Raw genomic sequence first — 22,929 nt, forward strand, 5'->3', positions numbered from 1 at the left:
ATATGTTGTCTTTGTAGTATTTTCCTTTAAAAATATGATTTACATGATTTGCACATCTTTGCATCTTATTTTTATTTACATTCTGCCCAGCGTCCCAACTTTTTTCGAAATGGGGTTGTATTTAGAAAATGCTGTTAAATGTTGGCGTCACTGATTCAAATTTATATGTAAACATTTTCCAGGTGAAAATGTCCCCAAAATGTTTGCAATTGACCCATCTAGTTGGGACTTCTCATGTATGTTACTATTACTACCATGTGATGTATAATTTGTCCTTATTACGGCAGGCTATGTTTACAGGGATTACTAAGAGGAATAAAGAGCAAACGCCTGCCTCTCGCTGCTACAGTATGGTGCTCTCACAACTGTGAAGCCGTCTAACCAACATATACATCAAATATCGTTTGAACGAGTGTTGGAGAATCATCTAAGCCATACGGGGCGACTTTTCCAGTTGAGAAAAAAAAGCAAATATGCAAAACCAGAGATCTAAGGCTCAACATATACAGTGGGGTTCAACTTCTTCCACTCAATAACGCTGACTCCACGACATGAATCTACAGTTCTCTCAGGGAAATGTTTGTCAAACCACAGAGCAGCTTGTGGCAGAATATCAAGATGGAAACGGTCTCCATGCATGACAATGATCCTTCATCCTTTTATGGTGAGTAATAAGTTATATGTGTGCATCGTAAAGGTGAGAGCGAGGGTTCTGGACCTCCACCCTGTCACAGGACTTCATTGTGTCCGGAGGAGAGGTCTCGGCGTGGCGTGGAGGCGCGGGAGGAGCCCTTATCCGTGCTCTCGGAGCTGGAGCTCAGATGCTGCTGTTCGGAGCCAGCGCTGGAGGTCACAGTGCAGGAGGAGGTGGAGGAGGAACGAGTCTTCTCCTTAAAGTCTGTGATGATGACAGTCACATTGCCCACGGTTATGGCTAACTGCTGAGCCGAGCTCCGGTCTATATTCTTCAGCTTAGGCCTGGAAGGCAAGAGGGGAGAGCAGAGGCGGCAAGATTACACACCTGAAACTGCATTACACCTTTAAGCATTACAACAACCCTTACTAAGTGTCCGAGGCTCTCAAACAACACAGACGGACTTCTAACCACTAAAACATGCATTCACCATCCGCTTGGAAACACCCACTTCAACTCTCTGGCCACTGTATGAGCTACACCTACCTTCTAGCTCGACTATGAAGGTGTACAATTAGAGTGTAGAGCAGCTGTTGTCATGGACAAACTGCCAGTCACCGTCTACTTTACTCATCACTGGTCAGTCTCTGACCACAGGACTGCTGCTGACCAGATGTTATTTGGGTGATGGATCATTCCAAACCCAACATGACACAGCGGCGGTACGGAACGAGCGTATGGCAGCCTGGTGGTGTTTTTTTACACACATCCGTGTCACTGTTAGATTAAAAGAGGTCCGCAAAAACATAATGCATCCAACCTAAAGTTGCTCTGTGGTAGAGGTCCGCATTACCACCTGGGACCCGCGATATCTTTCGGGGCGGGGGGGGCATCATTTTCAGCGTCAGGAATGGGAGCAGGTGGGAGCAAGACAACACAAGCATGTAGCGAAGTCCTGCAGCAAGATCCCGAAAAATGAAAGCATTTTTCTGGAGATGACGGAGCTTCAGAGAGTCAGACGGCCACAGCTGTGAGAAGCGCTCCTCAGGAAGGCGAACACAATACAGGGTTTACTGCAAACACAACTAAGCTGACTAAAGGCAAGTCTGACATGCGGCAGTCGTTTTCAGTCATGACTAACGCAGACTAATCAGCCAGCTACAGGAAAAGCAGGCAAGAGCGGGAAGAAATGTTTAGGCTGTGGGCAGGAGCCGGACAAACGGTGCAAATTTTCCATGGGAAATCTTGCGGGAGCAGGTGAGAGCAGTCCCATGCAGACCTCTACTCTGTGGTCAGAAAATGACTAGTGATGAAAGACTAGAGGATGGCAAGAAACTGAGTGGCAACAGATGGGCTGCGTTCACATTCCCAGGCCGAAGTGGCACAAATCCGATTTCCTGCCCTGATGTGACTCAGATCTGGTGTTTTCAGGGCAAATCTGATCTTCTCAAATCAGACCTGAGCCACTTTTATATGTGGTCCTAGATCGGATACGTATCCGATTTGTGGCCATGAGACCTTAACGTGACCCTCAGATCGGGATTCGTGTGCTTTTTCTCCATCATTTGGCGTTACCATGGTAACAGCACCGAACAGACGTTAAAGCCTGTAAACGGTGGAAAAGCAGCTCATCTCACCTTTTTCTCCTCCGTCTGGCTCTAATAATGAAGCTGAGAGCTGATCAGAGTTAATGATCATGAGGGTCATTTCAGACCAGTTCATCACATTAATGACAGATTTGAGTCACTGACCTAAACGAGTCAGAGAGACTCGATGGTTCACCTAGAACACAGGATTAACTACTCGACTTTTAATTGAGCACTAAAACATGATGAAACGTGCTACTAATATTTCTGATGATGGGAGAATTGCTAATAAACGCAGACTGACATGCACTTAAATGAGCGCATCTCTCATGTAGTTAAAATTCACGCACAAATATAGGACATTATTTAAAAGCACCGTATCTCTGCTGTCCGAAAAAATCTCCCTTCTCAATTATGTAGTTTTTCACTTTGACATAATTTGAAAATGCCTGTTAACATTTACATTGTGTGTAAATCTCATGATGAATGGACCAAAAGAAACGACCCAAAATGACTCGGAGAGACGTCTGGTTCCATTGACTTCCATTAAAAGTAAAGCAGGTTTTTCCTTTCTCCTGTAAAGCGACCATTTTGGAGATACGAGGTTTTCTTCTGACAGCAGCGATATTTTAATTTACAACATTAAGTAAAGTAGAGAAGACCACCCGGCTAGAGGCTCCCAGATATTTTGAGTTTGAGACCCTCAGGCTACAGTTTCACACTGTATACCAGCAAGCTTTGTTAGCCCCCATTTATCCTGTTCTTCAGTGGTCAGGACCCCCATGGTCCCTCACAGAGCAGGTACTGTTTGGGTGGTGGGTCATTCTCAGCACTGCAGTAACACTGACATGGTGGTGGTGGTGTGTTAGTGTGTGTTGCGCTGGTACGAGTGGATCAGACACAGCAATGCTGCTTCAAACACCTCTGTCACTGCTGGACTGAGAATAGCCCACCAACCAAAAATATCCAGCCAGCAGCGTCCTGTGGGCAGCGTCCTGTAGGCAGCGTCCTGTGGGCAGCGTCCTGTAGGCAGCGTCCTGTGGGCAGCGTCCTGTGGGCAGCGTCCTGTGGGCAGCGTCCTGTGACCACTGATGAAGGACTAGAGGGTGACCAACACAAACCGTGCAGCAGCAGATGAGCTGTCGTCTCTGACTTTACATCTACAAGGTGGACCGACAAGGTAGGAGTGTCTAATGGAGTGGACAGTGAGTGGACACAGTGTTTAAAAACTCCAGCAGCACTGCTGTGTCTGATCCACTCGTACCAGCACAACACACACAAACACACCACCATGTCAGTGCTACCGCAGTGCTGAGACTGAACCACCACCCACCCAGTACCTGCTCTGTGAGGGTCCATGGGGGTCCTGACCACTGAAGAACAGGGTAACAGAGTATCAGAGAAACAGATGATCTACAGTCTGTAACTGTGGAACAGTGGAGATGGACTTACCTTGAAATGAGGGATCTGTTGCTCTTAGTGACCGACTTGCCAGACTTTGTGCTGTTTCTTTCACTCGGAGGACCTTTATGAGTGAGCTTGGGTCTGCGAATATTGAGAAAAACTGAATTACTCCAAATATCACTGCATCTGCAAACACCACAGGCCCCAAAGATACCATATCAGGTCAATGATGCACAACTGAAGGTCATCTTTGCGCGCAGTTCTGCTGCTGCGCAACAACACTTACTTCATCTTCTTAGCTGTCGGCTTCTTGTTTGGCGCGAGACCTTTTTCCTTCTCTTTCTGTTTGTCCGCCATCGTCCTCTCCAGTTTGCCCTTCTTCAGTCCCTCTTTCTCGGCCCTCATCCTGTCGGCCGGCTGTATCCCGGCCCCCGCCGTTTGAGGAAGATCCTTATCTATTTGCTGCCTTTGCGGCTGAAGCTTGTCCATCAGTTCTCTGTGTGGGTTCTCCCTCTGCGCTGCTTCGTGCTGCAGCAGCTCCTGGGTTAGGCCTGCTCTCTCAGGCCTCCTGTCCACATGGAGCTGCTGATGCTTATCCAGTCCAACACGCTCCTGTCTCCTGTCTTTGTGCACGTGTCCCCTGTCTGACTGGCTGCTCTCCAGGCCCAGTCTGTCCGGCTGGTCCGAGTCAGGGTGGACGCTGCTCAGCCTGTCCGAGTCGGAGTTGTCCATATCGTAGTGATCGTCGTCAGGCAGGTCTCGGTCAGATCTGTCCCTCCTCTCTTTCTTGGCTGGGGGAAGAGTGGCGTACTGTTGAGCTACCTGCTGGGCCACAAGCTGAGAGTTTATCCGAGGTTTCCTGAAGAAGGAATAAAACACGTGTTCAAGTAGGATTGGTTTAGCGGTAATTTAACTGGGGTGTACATCTCTCGGCGCACAAACAGGGCTGGGCGATTGATCAAAACCGACAATCATGCCCATGTCATTGTAATTCTGTCAATCCTTTCCCCAAGCTGTGCGTTCACGTACTGTCCCCTCAAAAACTAGGCCACGTTCACACAGCAGGTAAAAGTGACCCAGATCTGATTTTCTCACCAAGTCTGATTTTTTTTGGTTTGACTGTTCACATCGTCTTTTAAATGTGGTCTGTATGCGACAGTCTGAACAGATCAGCTCTTAAACTGCCCGTCTTTCTCTCGGCCTTCTTTAATGAGGACATGTGAAGGACGTTTTCCTGAGTCTGACGTCATTTTAAAGCAATTAAAAGCACAAGTAAGTAAAACTTTTCCAGAGTGACTCAAAGTGCTTTACAAAATACTTACAAATAAAATACAAGGCAATTAAGATCTTTATAATCACGTACTCAAACAATACACACATAAATACTAATGCAAACCGACCTATAAAGCACATTGATCAAAAGCAAGAGAATAAAAAGAAGTCTTTAAACGTTTTTTAAAAACCTGGATTGAATCAGAGAGTCTGACATGAGTAGGGAGATTATTCCAATATTTTGGGGCATAAATGGGAAAAGCCCGGTCCCCCTTTAATTCAAGTTGGGACATGGAACAGTTAATAATTCCTGACTTGAAGACCTTAAAGTTCTCGCACTATGAAGAGGACGTAGGAGCTCAGTGATGTATGCTGAAGCCTCGTTATGAACAGCCTGATAAGTAAGCATAAAAATTTTAAAATCTATTCTGTAGCTTACAGGCAACCAGGTGTAGAGAAGCCAGTACTGGTGTGATAAGTTCCCTGCGCTTTGTCCTAGTGAGAAGACGAGCAGCTGCATTTTGAACAAGCTGTAGACGAGCCACCTCTCTGACTCAGACAAGTAAATAAGGCATTGCAGTGGTCCAAACGGGTGGAGACAAAAGCAGGCATAATTTTTTTTCAATGTCAGAAAAGGGCCGGAAACTTCTAACTTTACTTAATATTTCTAAGTTGAAAAAAGCAGGATTGAAGAAGCTTCTTGATGTGGAAGGAGAAACTGAGGTGGGAGTCAAAAGTCACACCGGACATTTCCTCAGAGCCCACAATTAAAACCTCTGTCTTTCCGTCCTTTAGTTTAAGAAAATTGAGACATCCAGGTTTTAATGGCTGTCAGACAGTTGGTAAGATTGGCTAATCTACCCGTGTCATTTCGTTTGACAGATAGTTATATCTGTGCATCATCAGCATAAAAATGAAAAGAAACATTAAATCTTTCAATAAGATCACCTAAAGGGAGCATATATAGAGAAAATAAAAGTGGACCCAAGATAGACCCTTGAGGCACCCCACTGCTGAGAAACGCAGAGGCAGACATCCCGTCACCCACAGACACCAAAAATGACCTGTTTGATAAATAAGAATAACAAGCACTGCTCACTGCTGCTCATCTCACTCTGACTGGACTCCCATGATGCTGGTTGTGATGGTAACGTCCACACTAAGCGGTTCTCTGCACATTCGTGTCATTTTGGATTTGATTACTTGTAGTGAGCATGTAAACAAAGACTTATCCGATTGTTGAGTAAAGTTAGTGTGACCAGAGGAGGATGGGTCCCCCCTGGTGAGCCTGGTTCCTCCCAAGGCTTCTTCCTCGGTTCTGAGGGAGTTTTTCCTTGCCACTGTTGCCCCTGGCTTGCCCGCCGGGGGGGTAGGGGGGGTTACATTTTTTACACGCTTGTTAAAACTCTTGTCTTTTCTGTCTTAAATCTGTAACTGGAATGTGTTCAATCAGATTGGAAAAAAATCTCTGCATGTAAGCACAACCACTGCCACAGTATATAAATAAAATAATAAAACGCAACAAACACCCAAATAGATTTTAATTTTAGTATTTGAATACTGACACCTCGAAAGGTTGACTGAGTACTCAAGTACCTGAGCACACGTACAATACAGACGGTTGCTGTGTTCCTAAGCCTAGGCTGCATTTCTCGGCCGCTACGCCAAAGCAGGCTGCTCCAAAGTGAATGATCCTTCATATACAGCCTAGAAATGCAGCCAACATTCGGAATGGTTTCAAGGACGGATGTTTCCTTCCCGGTCTTCAGTCACCCACAGTTCTCTGTGCACGAATGACACCAAGGGGGGAAAAAAAACAAACAACCAGTACCATGAAAATGACGGAAAACAAAGCCTTTGACGCAGAGCGGGTTTTAAAACGCACGTTTTCATTTCATTTCAATTCATCTTTGTTACCTTATAAGTATAAAACGACTGATTAATTAAAGCATTCGTCCATATTTTATTCAGATTACCGTGATGAGATGAAAAAGCAATAAACAACGCAGCAGCTCCATTTTCTCTCACCGGTTCCCTCGTGACTTTGGCGCCGCTCTGGCAGCCTCGTTAGTGCAGCTTCATTAGTGTGACCGATCGGCTACCGAGGAGAAGTCTTCGTAGGACAGTCCTACCGAAGACCCGGCTGTAGCCGAGGCTCTGGAACATGGCTAAAAACAGCAATGCCCCAACTTTTCAAACACATTGGTTTTTCTTGAAAAGTGAAAGTTTTTCAACCTCCCATAAACGAGCACATACTTTGTTGAGTATTATCATTCCAAGCAGCCAAAGCAGTTCTCCCTGAAATGCCTCACTTTCTGCTAAGTGCTTATGCTTTGTGAGCCAGCCTGCCCCCCTGAGTTCATACTGGCATCTGCCTCCCGCGCCACAAAGAGTCAGAAGTATTTTTGGTATTCAGACTTCATTTATATGGATGCTGTCAGACTCTGCTTCTTTGTGTAGAGTGCTGTGACTACTTTCAGTCCAGGATTAGGATTAGGAACGGCACATGGAACAGAAATGACAGCCAAAAAAAAGAATAACAGATTTGACAAAAAAAAAAAAAAAAGATTTTCATGTCTCCCAGAGTGGAAACATTCGTCAGCCAACTCTCATCTGAATTTCAGGAGGAAATTAACCAACACTTCTTACTATAATCTGACTCATCTACCCATAGTGGTACAAGCTTGAATAGTTTTATCATAATTGATACACCATATCACCAAAAGTTTTCACTCACCCATCCAAATCACTGAATTCAGGTGTTCCAGTCACTTCCGTGGCCACAGGTGTATAAAGCCGAGCCCCTCGGCCTGCAGACTGCTTCTACAGACATTAGTGAAAGAATGGGTCGCTCTCAGGAGCTCAGTGAATTCCAGCGTGGTACCGTGATCGGACGCCACCTGTGCAGCAAGTCCAGTCGTGAAATTTCCTCACGACTAAATATTCCACAGTCCACTGTCAGTGGGATTATAACAAAGTGGAAGCGATTGGGAACGACAGCAGCTCAGCCACGAAGTGGTCGGCCACGTAAAATGACAGAGCGGTCAGCGGATGCTGAGGGGCATAGTGCGCAGAGGTCACCGACTTTCTGCAGAGTCAATCACTACAGACCTCCAAACTTCATGTGGCCTTCAGATCTGCTCAAGAACAGCGTAGAGAGCTTCATGGAATGGGTTTCCATGGCCAAGCAGCTGCATCCAAGCCTTACATCACCAAGCGCAATGCAAAGCGTGGAATGCAGTGGAGTAAAGCGCCGCCACTGGACTCTAGAGCAGTGGGGACGTGTTCTCTGGAGTGACCAATCACGCTTCTCCGTCTGGAAATCCGATGGATGAGTCTGGGTTTGGCGGTTGCCAGGAGACGGTACCTGTCTGACTGCATTGTGCCAAGTGTAAAGTTTGGTGGAGGGGGGATCATGGTGTGGGGTTGTTTTTCAGGAGTTGGGCTCGGCCCCTTAGTTCCAGTGAAAGGAGCTCTTAAAGCTTCAGCACCAAGAGATTTTGGACAATTTCACGCTCCCAACTTTGTGGGAACAGTCTGGGGACGGCCCCTTCCTGTTCCAACGTGAATGCACACCAGTGCACAATACGAATGCGAATACTTCTGGCAATATAGTGTAAGAAAGTAGATCAGATCGGATTTGAAAAGACCAGATTTGTGCCACTTCAACCTGTCAATGTGAACGCAGCCCATGTTGTACAACATCATCATCTTTAATTTGGACACAAAACTTTAATTAATCTAGTAAGAAAAATCAATTATGAATGACACAAACTTTACTATCTGAGATTTTGTGGCTGCTTAGCTCAGTCCTTTGCTTTCTTCTCTGAAGGCAAGGCCTTCTCGCCTGCTAAACAAGAGCCGAGACCTGTTTTTACTCGTGTGCTTTACCCAAGGCTGAAGCCGTTATTCAGTCTGACACGCCGATCTATAAATCTGATCACGACATCCGATAAAGAGGCTCAGTGATCAGATTTCTCAGTGCATGTGAACTCTTACTCTGATTTCTATCGGATTTCTCAGTACATTTACATTTACGGCATTTGGCTGACGCTCTGATCCAGAGGACTTACAGTTTGATCATTTTACACAGGGAGGCCAAGGCGGTGTTAGGAGTCTTGCCCAAGGACCCTTATTGGTGTAGTGTAGGATGTTTGCCCAGGTTGGGGTTTGAACCCCAGTCTACAGTGTAGAAGGCAGAGGTGTTACCCACTACACTAACCAACCACCTCAGTATGCGCAAGATCAGACAGTGGATGTCACGAGACGCAGCAAAACACGAAATAAGGGACTGGAATATTCCTCACCTTCTAGATGACACGTTCATATTTTCAGGGCAAAACAATGTTAGAGAAAAAAAAAAAAGGCCATGGCATGAAGTTTTACGTCACGTCTTCTTCACTGAGTTTACTGGTTATAAAGCCGAAATCTGATGACTGTCTGACTCGTGTTGACCCAGTTTCCCCAGTATCTGATTACTCAAGTGCATGTAAACGTGTAGATCGGACTACTGAACAAAATCTGATTTTCGGCAGTTATCGGGTTATTAAGTGCATGCGGTGAGTGGATGACCCAAACCTGTACCATAGAGGCAGCTCAGACCACATTTAACCAGCACAGCTGCTTTTCTAGAACAATCTTATCTGTTAGGTACGATAAAGGTGGTGTTAATGTACAATATCACATCTAACAATTAAAATTTCAGTTACGTTCATGCACGAGGACGCGACTGTCTCGCTATGGTTTGCATGAAACAAATCAATAAATGAGTTTTTATAGCCACTGGGGGCCGTTACCTCAGAAACTCAATTACCTGTCACCAGGTACAGGCCTAACAATACCTAATCATTTATGAAACGTAGAATATGGGCCCAGATCCACCTGGATTACCATCACAGAGAACAAGAACTTTTGCAGAGGGTTACAAATGAAATAAAATGCACCGAATATTCGGTAACCGAAATTATTCAGCCAAACGTTATTAATTAATTAAATGACGTTATTAATGATACTATTATTCCAGTTCACGGCCGTCGACGGGACCCAGAGTGGAACTTTTTACTCCTTCGCTCCAGGGCTAGAGCCAACTGCTCTAGGCTAATACCCACAGCAGCACTGCTGTGTCTGATCCACTCAGACCAGCGCAACACACACTAACACACCACCACCATGTCAGTGTTACTGCAGTGCTGAGAATGACCCACCACCCAAACAGTACCTGCTCTGTGAGGGTCCATGGGGGTCCTGACCACTAAAGAACAGGGTAACAGAGTATCAGAGAAACAGATGGACTACAGTCTGTAACTGTAGAACTACAGAGTGCAGCTATACAGTAAGTGGAGCTGATGAAGTGGACAGTGAGCGTAGAAATGAGGATAACGTTATGTCTGATGGGTGTATTGGTGCTTTTTCAGCACGATTTTCCTACAGATAAACTGCAGGATCTCAATATCAGCCAATGTTATCAGCCAAACAATCAGCTGGACCCTAATTATGACTTTCATAAAAGACCTAGCTTCAGGGATTTGGAGAGAGAGAGCACCATATGCAAGACCTGCTCTGCAAATAGGGCCACAGATGAATCGGTGAGATACCCGAGCGCAATATGGTGAGCGGTGCACTGTAAACACAGAAGGCCGTGAGCCAATCGCGGGACAGGTGATCCCTCTAGTCTGTAACGTTGGTCATGACATGTTCATCTCATAAGCACAGCCTCATCCAACAACTAGTCCTGCAGACAGCAGCCTGACAGCCTCACTCCATCTCTACCCCACTTCCTTCAGCCCAAGCGCTACACCAAGACATGGCTGAAGATTGAGAGGGTGACCCATAATTCATGCTGGACAGGCAATGAGATTCTCTTACTGCATTAACTCCGGCTGGATGAAATTCAATATGATATGTTCAAAATATCACGGCATCAAGGAAACATAACCGGTTGGTGCTATGAAAGTTAACACTAACCTACTGTTTATTTCACGTGTGTGGAGTTTAACCTGTTCTTCTGAAGCAATATGAAGCACTTGGCGAATGGTTGATGGAACATCAAGGTTGGCTGTCAAGTCCATGAAATAGAACGGCAACATCACAAATATATTAAAGCAATGAGCCACGAGAGGTCACTGCGGTTTTACCACGGGGAAGGGTGTTGTTAGGCACGACGCGAAGCGGAGTGAAACCCCCTTCCCCGTGATACAATCGCAGTATCGCACTGCCTCCAGTGGATTATTACTGTTATAAAACGGCGAGACACATAAAATACATTAAGATAAATAATTATCTAAAACATCGTGTAAGTCATTATTAATAATAAGCGACATAAACAAGTATTCCGCCAAGAAACGTAGTTCCTTTTTCCGTATAGCAGTGAACGTATGATAACAGCACTGTTTAACGCAACAACTTTCAGTTTCTAAGTAATTTTTGGTCAACAAATCAAGCAAGTCGTCTGCCAGTCTGACGACGCCACTTTTCTCTCGCTGGGGCCGAATCTCAAACGGCTCCCTGCTCCCTACATAGTGCACTACATAGGAATTTAAATACTGAGTCCTGCAGCCCAGCAGAGCAAAATATCGCTAGAGATGGTCATTTGGGATTCATACACATTCATACACACTATCTGACCGCAGAAGCAGTCGTGGGCTGGAGGTTCGGGAACCAGCCCTGTGACCGGAAGGTCGCCGGTTCGACCCCCTCGGCTGATAGTCCATGACTGAAGTGTCCTTGAGCAAGACACCTAACCCCCACAGCCGTGGATAGGGCTGCTCGCTGGTCCGGGTAAGTGTGCTCACTGCCCCCTAGTGTGTGTTCACTAGTGTGCATGTTGCACGGATGGGTTGAATTTGGAGGTCTAATTCCACAGTGTGCAAAAACACAGTTGGATGATGGTTCTAAAAGAACAGAAGCTAGAACTACTTAGGTTAGTGAGTACGGAGTCGTTTGGGACTCAGAGCCATGGTATACCATGGATCCGGCCAGGCGAGCCGATTGGCCGAGAGGCGTTCTAACCGCTGTTATTTCACCATAACATCACAAACACCATCACAACGCTGTTGCTAAGCAACGACTCTGACAGCTGTAGGAGACGCTCAGGCCATTTGAACGTTTTCACTTCTCACTTTGCCACAAACAGAAAACGGACGCTGTTAAGACCACATCTGACCGGCAGCCGATTTGGTCAGACACGGTGGAACCAGTGAAATAAGTCAGACTTTTTTTTTTTTAAATGTTAAACCACATTTAGATCAAATGTTTGATGCATTTTCTACTTCTATGTTTTTCTTTACTTTAGGAGTGCAAAGTTTTTCATCAGTACATTTTTTTAGAGCACAGTAAAAGGAACTAAAGCTGGTTTAATTTGACACAAAACCAAAGTAAGACAGGAATGATGTCATATAATGAACCAAGAAGTAAGACAGCTGCCCTGAGCGAGAGGAGAAACAGAAGCAAACAAGGAAAAAACAGTGTGAAACGAGCTTAATGTGTCGGTCTGTGTGGAGCTGGAGAACGAACTGCCAGCTGAGCGGCGAGTGGGCGGAGCTCGTTACTCTGACGTAGCAACGAGCTGCTCGTTAAGGAGCTATAATTAGGAGGAAGGAGGAAGGAGCTGAACATTAAAACATATTAAACGCCGCGTTCACGGCCAGTTTATTCATTTCTTACTGTATTTATTTAACTGCTGTATTAAAGCAGTAGAGCACTCGAGGAGGGAGTTATCACCAGTAACGTCACGGCTGTGATGATCTACGGACACCAGATCACAGGCGTGATGTTATCTGGTGATAACTCACTCCTCGAGTGCTCTACTGCTTAAGTATACAACAGAAATGCACGAGCATCATTCCGCTGCACGTTCGCCCTGGCTGTAGTTATGGAGTTAAACCAGTGTCACCAGAACCTGAACCTGAACTCCTGATACTTTTTTGGGTTGAGAAATTCAGGTCTTGAAATTAATGGAAAAACATCCAGGGTGTAATCGAATTCCCACCTAAACATCCCCGTCACGGAGTACTTGCCGATGAAGGACCACGTTAGAAGAGCAGGTCAGTGGAACGTTTCCAGTTCCAGTTCTCCCTTCTCCTTATATGAGCTGGTATTTACTGGTTTTTCGTACAGATGTAAGCTGATGCCTATATTTCTGATTTCTTATTAGGCCGAGGAACCAATCACACTCCAACTGTAAGAGGGGGTCATAGAGATTCTGACCGGCTCCTTCAGTCTGAGAGGAGCTGAGACCCCTGAGCAGAACGTTCTGCGTTCTCCACGTCAATCAGAGTGAATCCGTCAGAACTGAGCAGCGGGATTTTCATCAGCAGTGAAGCTCCAGCAGCTCAGAGCGTTCGGCGCTGGTCCCACAGCACTGGATGATCTCCGAAATCCCACTGAAAGAGCCGTGAGAGCAGCGACGCCCGACACGCTCAGTCCAGTCTGGGATGAGTTTGACTGTGGTGTTGATGTCGTCCGTCCAGCTGGAGGAGGTTCAGACTGAGACCTTGTAGAATCGCATAACACCCCGATTAATGATTTACACCTGAAATAAATCATTTTGAAACCGGATGAATCTTTTTCGAATGGCCCTGAATAACAAGTGACTCGACACCACAAATCCAGGTTCTGGTGACACTGATTTAAGTCCATATGTGGTCCTTTTGTTTTCCAGCCCATCTGTCTATCTGTCTGTCTGTCTGTCTGGCTGGACCTTTCTGACTTGTGCACAAGCACGTGACCCGAGGAGGCCACTGATCAGAAGGCAAGGGAGATAAATAAATCAACAAGTCAAATTCTGGGGCTCACTAACTCGAGGAAACTTTACCTGGTCGATGTGCCTTTGCGCACATCACATATGCTGCATTTGAAAGCCTCCGCGCTGTTTTTGAACGTGCAGACGCTACAGTCCCACAGTCCGTCGTCTGCAGAGGGCTTGCCTTGTCTTTTTGGCCTGTTGAGAGGATCACAAGAGAATTTCCATCATGAGCTGTGGCAAAAACACAGACCCCGCACCCGCACCCGCACCCACCTCCCCTCACCAGCGCAACAGACGGACCGGCTCGCCGCACAGAAAAGTACCGTAACCTTAGCGCCAATTAAAGCACAACTTACGACGCCGAAGGCGACGACTGGACCGACGCTAACCGCATCACAGTGTCTAGACAGCGCGAATATGAGCGCCGAATGCGCGCAAAGCACAAAGGAGAAGGAGAGGCGAGGCGTATCCTGAAATTCCTTTGTCTAAAAGTGGGCAGCTACTGGGAATAAGGCAAGGCTGTGGGTCCGCCATGGCTGCGCTTTTATTCCCCCCCCTATTTCCACAAGAACGGGAACAGCCGCGGAGCCTGCGAGCCGTCGACGAGGACCGCCGTCCCGCTACACGGGTTGGGAAAAAGCCGTTGGAGTGAAGTACCTGGATGGGCTTTTCTTGTCGCCCATGCTGGGAAGCGGCACGGAGCTGCAGAGCGGGTTCACACTGCGGGGTCCGTCCACACACACACACACACACTCATGCACACACATACATACACACACACACACACACTGCTGCAGAGCTGCTGCTGCTGTCGCCCACCCACGCAGCGACGGGTCACGTGAGCGACGCCGCAGCCAATCAGGGCCTGCCGCGCTGAGAAAAGAGCCAACGGTTTTCCAATCGGTGAGGCAGCGATGCAAAGTCCGCTGCCGTTCGCTGAGCCGACTCCTTTGAACTGAATCCGACTCGGCGAAAACGAAGGATTCAGCCGGACGTCCTGCTCATTACCCACGTTTCTAATTAAAGGGCCCGTTTCCTACGGAGGCCCGCTGGTGACATCCTGTGTAAATAAAAACAATGCGTGGCACCGCCTTATTAACGCGTGGGAACGAGATCCTAGTGCGTGTAGTAAGCCGCGATCTCGCTCCCACGCCTTACTAAGTCGTGGCCACGACTTAATCATCTCATTCCCACGCTTTGCTAAGTCGTGGCCACGGATTAGGATCTCGTTCCCACGTGTTAATAAGACGTGGCCACGCATTATTTTTATTCATACAGGATGTCACCAGCAGGGGTCGGTAGAAACAGTATAAAGTGACAGTATAATAACAGATAGGCAGACAGAGAAGACAGACAGTTAGATAGACAGACAGACAAGCAGACAGATAGAAAGGCAGACAGATAGACAGGCAGACACACAGATAGACAGACTGGCAGGCAGACAGACTGGCAGACAGATAGCTAGATAGACAGGCAGACAGACAGATAGATAGACAAGCAGACAGATAGTCAGACAGTCAAATACATAGACAGACAGACAGCTAGATAGACAGACAGGCAGGCAGACAGATAGCTACATAGACAGGGAGGCAGACAGACAGATAGATAGACAGACAGACAGACAGACAGAACTTCATTGATCCCGAAGGGAAACTGCAGTGTTCCAGTAGCGACACGTATAATAGCACATAATCGTATATAAACTAAAAATAAAGAACAGAAATACAAAGTAGACATACATTAGGCAGTAATAAAACAATAGACAAATACTTAAAGTATAAGAGAGTAGAAATAAAAGTATATCGATTTGCATATTTACGTGGCGTATGAGGCAGACGTGTTGTATTTACAGACAGCAGGTACTGAGTGGTGTGAGGTCTAACAGCAGGGAGTACAGGCGTAACTAGGAGTAGCCGCGATATGGCAGTGTAAAGTGTGCAGTGAGAGTCATTACAGTAGCCGTTATGATATACTGCACAGTGTGTGTGTGTGTGTGATACAGTAATGTGGTTCAGCTCAGATGATTCAATAATGAGAAATTATACTGTAATTGCATAAACTCGAGCTAGATAACATAAAGCACCCTGCCACTCATTTGAAACGGCCAACGGCTGCATCTCGGCTTTGTGCAACAAGTTTAATGAAACAGCCAATCAAAATGCGGATAACACGTCACGTGACCACATCCACACTTGATTTCTCCAGATCAAAAGACAAGAATATTAAAAATTTTGATGGTTTATTTTGAAAAGCAGAATGTTAATCAATTGTGTTGCATGCAACTTTGTTTTCACATTACATTTGTCACTATCAAGTTGCATGCAACCTCTGGGATAGGCTCCAGCACCACCCCCAACCCTGAGGGAGAAGCGGCTTAGAAAATGGATGGGTGGAAGTTGCATGCAACTTTGTTGTCACGTTACGTCTGTGTCACTATCAAGTTGCATGCAACTAGTTGCATGAGAGTTTCACAGTGCAAAGCCAGCCTAAGGTCCCATTTTGACATAATTTTGTGCATTAATAAACTGACCAATTCATCATTTTTAAGACAGCTATTTAATCACGACCATCATTTTGTCTAGTGCATTATTTAGTTGTTTGATTTTTTATGTAGTCTGACTTCAGACGTTCACACCTGAGGGTGACTTGTGAATACGGCTCTATTTCTTAACGAAAGAATTTACTGAACGCAGATCTGGAAAAGGCTGCATATGAAAGCAGCTAACAAGTCGTGAACTGATAGCATGTCACGGTGATTTGTTCTCTCCTATGTAGGCCTAACAGGAAAATCCCCAGGCTCAGTCTCAGCACAGGGAGAAGCACTTATCAAAGACACAATTCTCTCCAAGCGGACAAGGACAACCAGAGCTAATGTCTTATCTGGCGGCTCCCGGAGCCCATCGCTCGGGGCTTCTGTTAGGAGACTATCAGAGTCTAATGAACCAAGACAGCCCGTGGGATCAGCCTGAGAGATGTACTCACCCAGAAGAAAACGGCAGAGACACAGCGTGGGGAATATTACAGTGGAAGCATGAAGATAAGTAGGCCTGCATAGAGTCCTGTAATCCTCAGAGCCGCCGTGTAAATATTAAAGAAAACGTGAATCTGGAAATCACAAGGCATTTATCTACCATACTGTGACCTACACTGACCAGGCGTAACATCATGACCACCTCCCTGATTCTACGCTCACTCTCCAACTTATCACAACTTAGTAAGGCGTGGGAACGAGATGATTAAGTCGTGGCCACGACTTAGTAAAGCATGGGAACGGGATCCTAATGTGTGGCCACGACTTAGTAAGGCGTGGGAATGAGATCACGGCTTACTATGTCGTGGCCACGCATTAGGATCTCATTCCCACGCCTTACTAAGCCACGGCCATGCATTAGGATCTCGTTCCCACATGTTAATAAGGCGTGGCCACGCACTGTTTTTAGTTATACAGGATATCATGATCAGGGCTCTGTATGATCTCGTTCCCATGCTTTACTAAGCCGTGGCCACACATTAGGATCTTGTTCCCACACTTTACTATGTCGTGGCCATGCATTAGGATCTCGTTCCCACATGTTAATAAGGCGTGGCCACGCATTGTTTTTAGTTATACAGGACATCATCATCAGGGCTCTGTATGATCTCGTTCCCATGCTTTACTAAGCCGTGGCCACACATTAGGATCTCGTTCCCACACTTTACTATGCCCTGGCCATGCATTAGGCTCTCATTCCCATGCTTTACTAAGTCATGGCCACACATTATCTCGTTCCCGAACTTTACTAAGTCGTGGCCACACATTAGGCCCCTTATTCCCATGCTTTACTAAGTCGTGGCCACGCATTAGGATCTCGTTCCCACACGTTAATAAGGCATGGCCACGCATTAGGATCTCATTCCCACGCGCAGTAACGAGATGATTAAGTCGTGGGCACACATTAGGATCTCGTTCCCATGCTTTACTGAGTGGCGGGCACAAATTAGGAACTCATCCCCACGCGTTAATAAGACATGTCCAGACATTAAGATCTCGTTCCCACACATACATAAGGTGTGGCCACGTATTAGGATCTCGTTCCCACGCTTTACTAAGTTGTGGACACACATTAGGATCTCGTTCCCACGCATTACTAAGACGCAGGCACAAATTAGGATCTCGTCCCCACGCGTTAATAAGACACAGCCATGCATTAGGATCTTGTTCCCATGCTTTACTAAGTTGTGGCCACACGTTAGGATCTCGTTCCCACGCTTTACTAAGTTGTGGGCACACGTCAGGATCTCGTTCCCACGCCTAGTAAAGAGATGATTAAGCCGTGGGCACGCATTGGTATCTCGTTCCCACGCTTTACCAAGTCGCGGCCACGCGTTAGGATCTCGTTCCCACGCGTTATTTTTATGGATACAGAATGTCCCCAGTGGGGCTCCGTACCGCTGGGCCGGGCTAACCCGGTTCGGCGGGTCTGTAGCGGTGCGTTTTGCGCTCCTTTGTGCGCCGAGCGGAGCTTCAGCGGCAGGTAGTGACGCCACCGGCGCCATATTAGCCGCCGTCGCCGTCGTCGTGTTCGCAGCTGGACGGAGGAGCCGGTGAAGCAGGACCTCCACCATGGACGCGGACTCGCTGCTGGCCGCTTTCAGAGGTACGTCGGCCCTCGGTTCTCATTAGCGAGGCGGACAGTCTCCGCGGTGTGTCCGCCTGCTGTTTAACCCCCGCCGGCTGACTGGGCCGGACCGGTCCGCTAGCAGACTGTAGCTAACCAGCTACTGCTAACTAGCCTAGCTGGGGGAAGTTAGGCGAGATGTTTGACCCGCTGGGTGGTTCTGTGTGGCCGCCGGTCCGGTTCCGCCCCGTTATTGACGCTCAGTTAGTGGAAAAGGTCGTCCAAGCCCTGTAAACACGGTCCCGTGTGGTACCGGCTAACTTCGCTTATGCGACCGCTCGGATGTCTCGCCCCGGCTCGGTTCCCCTGAAAGTTAGCCGGGCTGGGTAAATGAACTTACTGGTCCTGAAGATCGATAAGCAGGTTAGAAGACGAGCAGCCCAGATATCTGCAGTGTCTACCCCCGCTTACAGAAGCTGGAGTTAAACATTAGCTCACGTGCTGCCGAGATGACCCGATTATGCTCCACATGCACCGATCAGGCACAACATCAACACCACCACCTCCTCCATCAGCTCCACTTACTGTATAGCTGCTCTCTGTAGTTCTACAGTTACAGACTGTAGTCCATCTGTTTCTCTGATACTCTGTTACCCTGTTCTTCAGTGGTCAGGACCCCCATGGACCCTCACAGAGCAGGTGCTATTTGGGTGATGGGTCATTCTCAGCACTGCAGTGACACTGACGTGGTGTGTTAGTGTGTGTTGTGCTGGTCTGAGCGGATCAGACACAGCAGTGCTGCTGGAGTTTTTAAACACCTCAGTGTCACTGCTGGACTGAGAATAGTCCACCAACCAAAAACATCCAGCCAACAGTGTCCTGTGGGCAGCGTCCTGTGACCACTGATGAAGGACGAGAGGATGACCCACACAAACTGTGCAGCAGCAGATGAGCTGTCGTCTCTGACTTTACATCTACAAGGTGGACCAACAAGGTAGGAGGGTCTAGTCGAGTGGACAGTGAGTGGACACAGTGTTTAAAAACTCCAGCAGCACTGCTGTGTCTGATCCACTCGCACCAGCACAACACACACTAACACACCACCACCATGTCAGTGTTACTGCAGTGCTGAGAATAATCCACCACCCAAACAGTACCTGCTCTGTGAGGGTCCATGGGGGTCCTGACCACTGAAGAACAGGGTAACAGAGTATCAGAGAAACAGATGGACTACAGTCTGTAACTGTAGAACTACAGAGTGCAGCTATACGGTCAGTGGAGCTGATAAACTGGACAGTGAGTGGAGAAACGAGGAGGTGGTCATGATGTCACGCCCGATGGGTGTGTGTAGCAGCGAACAGTCAAGTATGATTTTTATTGTCCGATACCGATATTGAAATCCTGATGGCTCACGCTCTGATTTCCCCGCAGGAAGAATACACATCGCTTCAAATCACACAGCGCGAGTGCAGTTCCGAGAGACTCGTTCTAGAGCCGAATCGGAATAATATCTATATTTTTTACGTCCAATGTCCAGTACGACGTTCTCCGCTGATGTCGTTCCGTCAGTGCCAGTGCGATGTCTTTGGGTGCCACCGTTGTTGTAACGTTCCTTGTTGCAGTCGATGTAATTTGCCATGTTGCTGCTCATTCCAGATTTCGAGAAGAAAGGAAAAAAGGAAACTTGTCCGATTTTGGATCAGTTTTTGTGCCATATCGCCAAAACCGGAGAGACGATGTGAGTTATTTTCCCTTTTTTTTATTTCTCTCTTACTAATAAATCAATGATGTGGACTTTGCTTTTGTTTTTGTTCTGGTTTTGATGCACCGCTTCATTACTGGCTTCTAAGAACAGTGATGGTACGATATGGTCAGATGGTCCATTTCAGTTCACTGGAGGACTCTGAGTCGGTCCTCGAACTGAGGCCTTGTCCACGTTTGGTGATAACATCTTTCTCGCATCGTCTGACCGTAAGTGTACAGTGAGGAAAGCCGCTTACGCCTGGCGTTTCCATGGGTCTCCGATTTTGCGACAGGAGGAAGGTTCGAATAAAAATGATTGCAGTTGCAGCCACTGTTGTTAATTTGCATTGATTTAAGTCACCACTGGTGACTAGGGCTGCAAATGATTGATCGATTACTGACGAGTAATCAATTAGAACCTAGAACCATTTGGGGGCAGTCGTGGGCTGGAGGTTAGGGAACTGGCCCTGTGACCGGAAGGTCGCCGGTTCGATCCCCAGGGCCGACAGTCCATGACTGAGGTGTCCTTGAGCAAGACACCTAACCCCCAACTGCTCCCTGGGTGCCGTGGATAGGGCTGCCCACCGCTCTGGGCAAGTGTGCTCAATGCCCCCTAGTGTGTATGTGGTGTTTCACTTCATGGATGGGTTAAATGCAGAGGTGGAATTTCCCGGTTGTGGGATTAAAAAAAGTATTCCTTAACTTCGTCACTGTGTTTGCCCACTGTGGAATTAGACCTCTGCGTTTAACCCATCCGTGCAGTGAAACACCCACATACACACACTAGGGGGCAGTGAGAGCACTTGCCCGGAGCGGTGGGCAGCCCTATCCACAGCTGTTGGGGGTCAGGTGTCTTGCTCAAGGACACCTCGGTCATGTACTGTTGGCTCTGGGGATCGAATCGGCGCCAACAGGGCTGGTTCCCTAACATCCAGCCCACGACCGTCCCGATTATTCGATTATGCCCCGACTGATTATTCGGATTATGAATGGCTACGTTACCAAATAACCTTTATGTAGATGTGTTTAGCTTGAGGCTGTGTTCTGCATTTACTAACTACGAATGAAGACAGTAAAGATGAATAACATTCAAGAATTCACTGTTTTCATGAACTTTCCTGTTAATACAAAAGATTAAAAAACCGCCAGAATTACATTTATTTACATTTATGGCATTTGGCTGACGCTCTTGTCCAGAGCGACTTACAATTTGATCATTTTACACAGGGAGGCCAAGGTGGTGTTAGGAGTCTTGCCCAAGGACTCTTATTGGTATAGTGTAGGGTGTTTACCCAGGTGGGGGGATTGAACCCCAGTCTACAGTGTAGAAGGCAGAGGTGTTAACCACTACACCAACCAACCAAATTTTCCTGCAGCAATCAAGTAAGTAGAAACATCAGTCTAAAGTCTAAATTAAACCTGGAAGTCTAAACCGTGCAGCGGTCTGTGCTCTGTGCATTCTGCTGTCTGCCAACACTTCGCTGCAGCTCAGCTCTACTACCACAGGTCTTGAGTGAAACGGAGGACAGTCAGCATCTGTCTGCTCTCCTGTGAGCGTCTCGCTCTCCTCTGAGCAGATATTCCCCGCCGCGGAGGAGACGCGCTCCGATGGAGCGGATGGGAAAACGACGAACGATTGTGGCGAACTTCTCTATGAACAGTTAAATTCGAACAGTTTTGTGTAAACGCTTCATCTCTCTGAGAACTACCTCCTGAAACTGTTTGCGAGGGGCGGCAAAAGGAAAAACGGAACTGTTTACGGAAGTTTTCTTAAGTTCGACGAATTTGAACGCACCGGTGGCCTCGAGGGCCGCTGTGGATAATAGTTACTTGCTTCTCTGTTCCGACTAGTGGTTGGTTAGTGTAGTGGGTAACACCTCTGCCTTCTACACTGTAGACTGGGGGTCAATCCCCCACCAGCGTAAACACCCTACACTATACCACCAAGAGTCCTTGGGCAAGACTCCTAACACCACCTTCGCCTGCCTGTTTAAAACCATCTAATTTTAAGTCGCTCTGGATGACGGCGTTGGTCAAATTCCGTGAATATAATGTAAATATAATCACATTGAGGATTCCAGAGAGCAGCTCATGAAGTCGGACGGCTTTTAACGTCAACATTAGCTCACTGGCGCAACTATCGCCACGTCCCAAATCACACACTTGTGTACTTCACACACCACACTGAGTGCACTTCTAAAGGTATATTTTTACACACTATTTAGTGAGCTGGTACGCGGTTTGGAACGGGCCCTGTCTTACCAAGACGAAGCCGAAAAGTTTCCTCTTCAGATGTTTTTTTTTTTTTTTCTCACTGTGTCAGGACTTGGCACTTGTAAAGCGACGTATCTGTAATGATCCATAATGAATTTACTTCCAATATCTTTAATTAACACATCAAATGGAAGTGATGAGGCGAGTGAACTGGAAGGCTCTCATTCGCTGCTCTTGTTTGGAGCTCGTGAGACGCTGCTGCCAATAAGATCCAGTGGCCGTCGACGTCCACGCAGCACGCGGTGTGGTCTCGTAGGCGGTGGGCTGCGTCAGTAAAATATCTTCGAGACGGCAGGAAGTGGAGTGAATGATGAGCTCGCTCCTAAAAACTGGTCTCAGCTGGTTTTTACCAGCCTGCTTCACCTCTCCAGGTCAACCTGCCCCTCTTCCCTGGCTCAGTAGGTGCACACAGGCCTCTCTGTGAACCCAGCGGCTTTCCAGTGTCTAGAACCTCCTGTGCAGACAGACTAAGGCTGATTTTTGGTTCTCAGTCCAGCAGCGACACTGAGGTGTTTAAGAATTCCAGCAGCACTGCTGTGTCTGATCCGCTCAGACCAGCACAACACTCACTAACACACCACCACCACGTCAGTGTCACTGCAGTGCTGAGAATGACCCACCACCCGAATAGCACCTGCTCTGTGAGGGTCCATGGGGGTCCTGACCACTGAAGAA

General features: G+C 47.2%; 2 protein-coding genes across 3 annotated transcripts in view; one reads left to right on the plus strand and one right to left on the minus strand.

The window, feature by feature from the left end:
- On the minus strand, positions 1-18,270 carry rybpa (RING1 and YY1 binding protein a). Of its 2 annotated transcripts, none has more exons than XM_017715906.2 (5): positions 18,069-18,270; positions 13,709-13,834; positions 3,911-4,483; positions 3,673-3,765; positions 1-978 (listed from the first exon to the last, which is right to left on the minus strand). In XM_017715906.2, the coding sequence occupies exons 1-5, from the start codon at positions 18,242-18,244 to the stop codon at positions 729-731; spliced, it is 1,218 nt and encodes a 405-aa protein (XP_017571395.1). In that variant the 5' UTR covers positions 18,245-18,270; the 3' UTR covers positions 1-728. The 2 variants fall into 2 exon arrangements, with proteins under 2 accessions (XP_017571395.1, XP_017571396.1); XM_017715907.2 differs by lacking the exon at positions 18,069-18,270 and adding an exon at positions 14,297-14,432.
- Positions 18,137-22,929, plus strand: part of ppp4r2a (protein phosphatase 4, regulatory subunit 2a) — an 11,846-nt gene continuing 7,053 nt past the window's right edge. The window contains exons 1-2 of the mRNA XM_037541453.1: positions 18,137-18,276; positions 19,894-19,975. Of these exons, the coding sequence (XP_037397350.1) occupies positions 18,243-18,276; positions 19,894-19,975 (116 nt within the window). The 5' untranslated portion in view covers positions 18,137-18,242. The remainder of the gene's footprint in view (positions 18,277-19,893; positions 19,976-22,929) is intronic.

Source organism: Pygocentrus nattereri, chromosome 9, assembly GCF_015220715.1.
Source record: "Pygocentrus nattereri isolate fPygNat1 chromosome 9, fPygNat1.pri, whole genome shotgun sequence".
NCBI classification, from domain to species: domain Eukaryota; kingdom Metazoa; phylum Chordata; class Actinopteri; order Characiformes; family Serrasalmidae; genus Pygocentrus; species Pygocentrus nattereri.

Excerpts from the sequence above, each read along its gene's own strand:
- rybpa (XM_017715906.2), bottom strand. The coding sequence starts at position 18,244 with ATGGTGGAGGTCCTGCTTCACCGGCTCCTCCGTCCAGCTGCGAACACG. Across the intron at positions 13,835-18,068 it reads CGGGTTAGCCCGGCCCAGCG|GCCAAAAAGACAAGGCAAGC; the intron begins GTACGGAGCCCC and ends TCCTCTCAACAG. Across the intron at positions 4,484-13,708 it reads CGCAAAGGCACATCGACCAG|GAAACCTCGGATAAACTCTC; the intron begins GTAAAGTTTCCT and ends TTCCTTCTTCAG.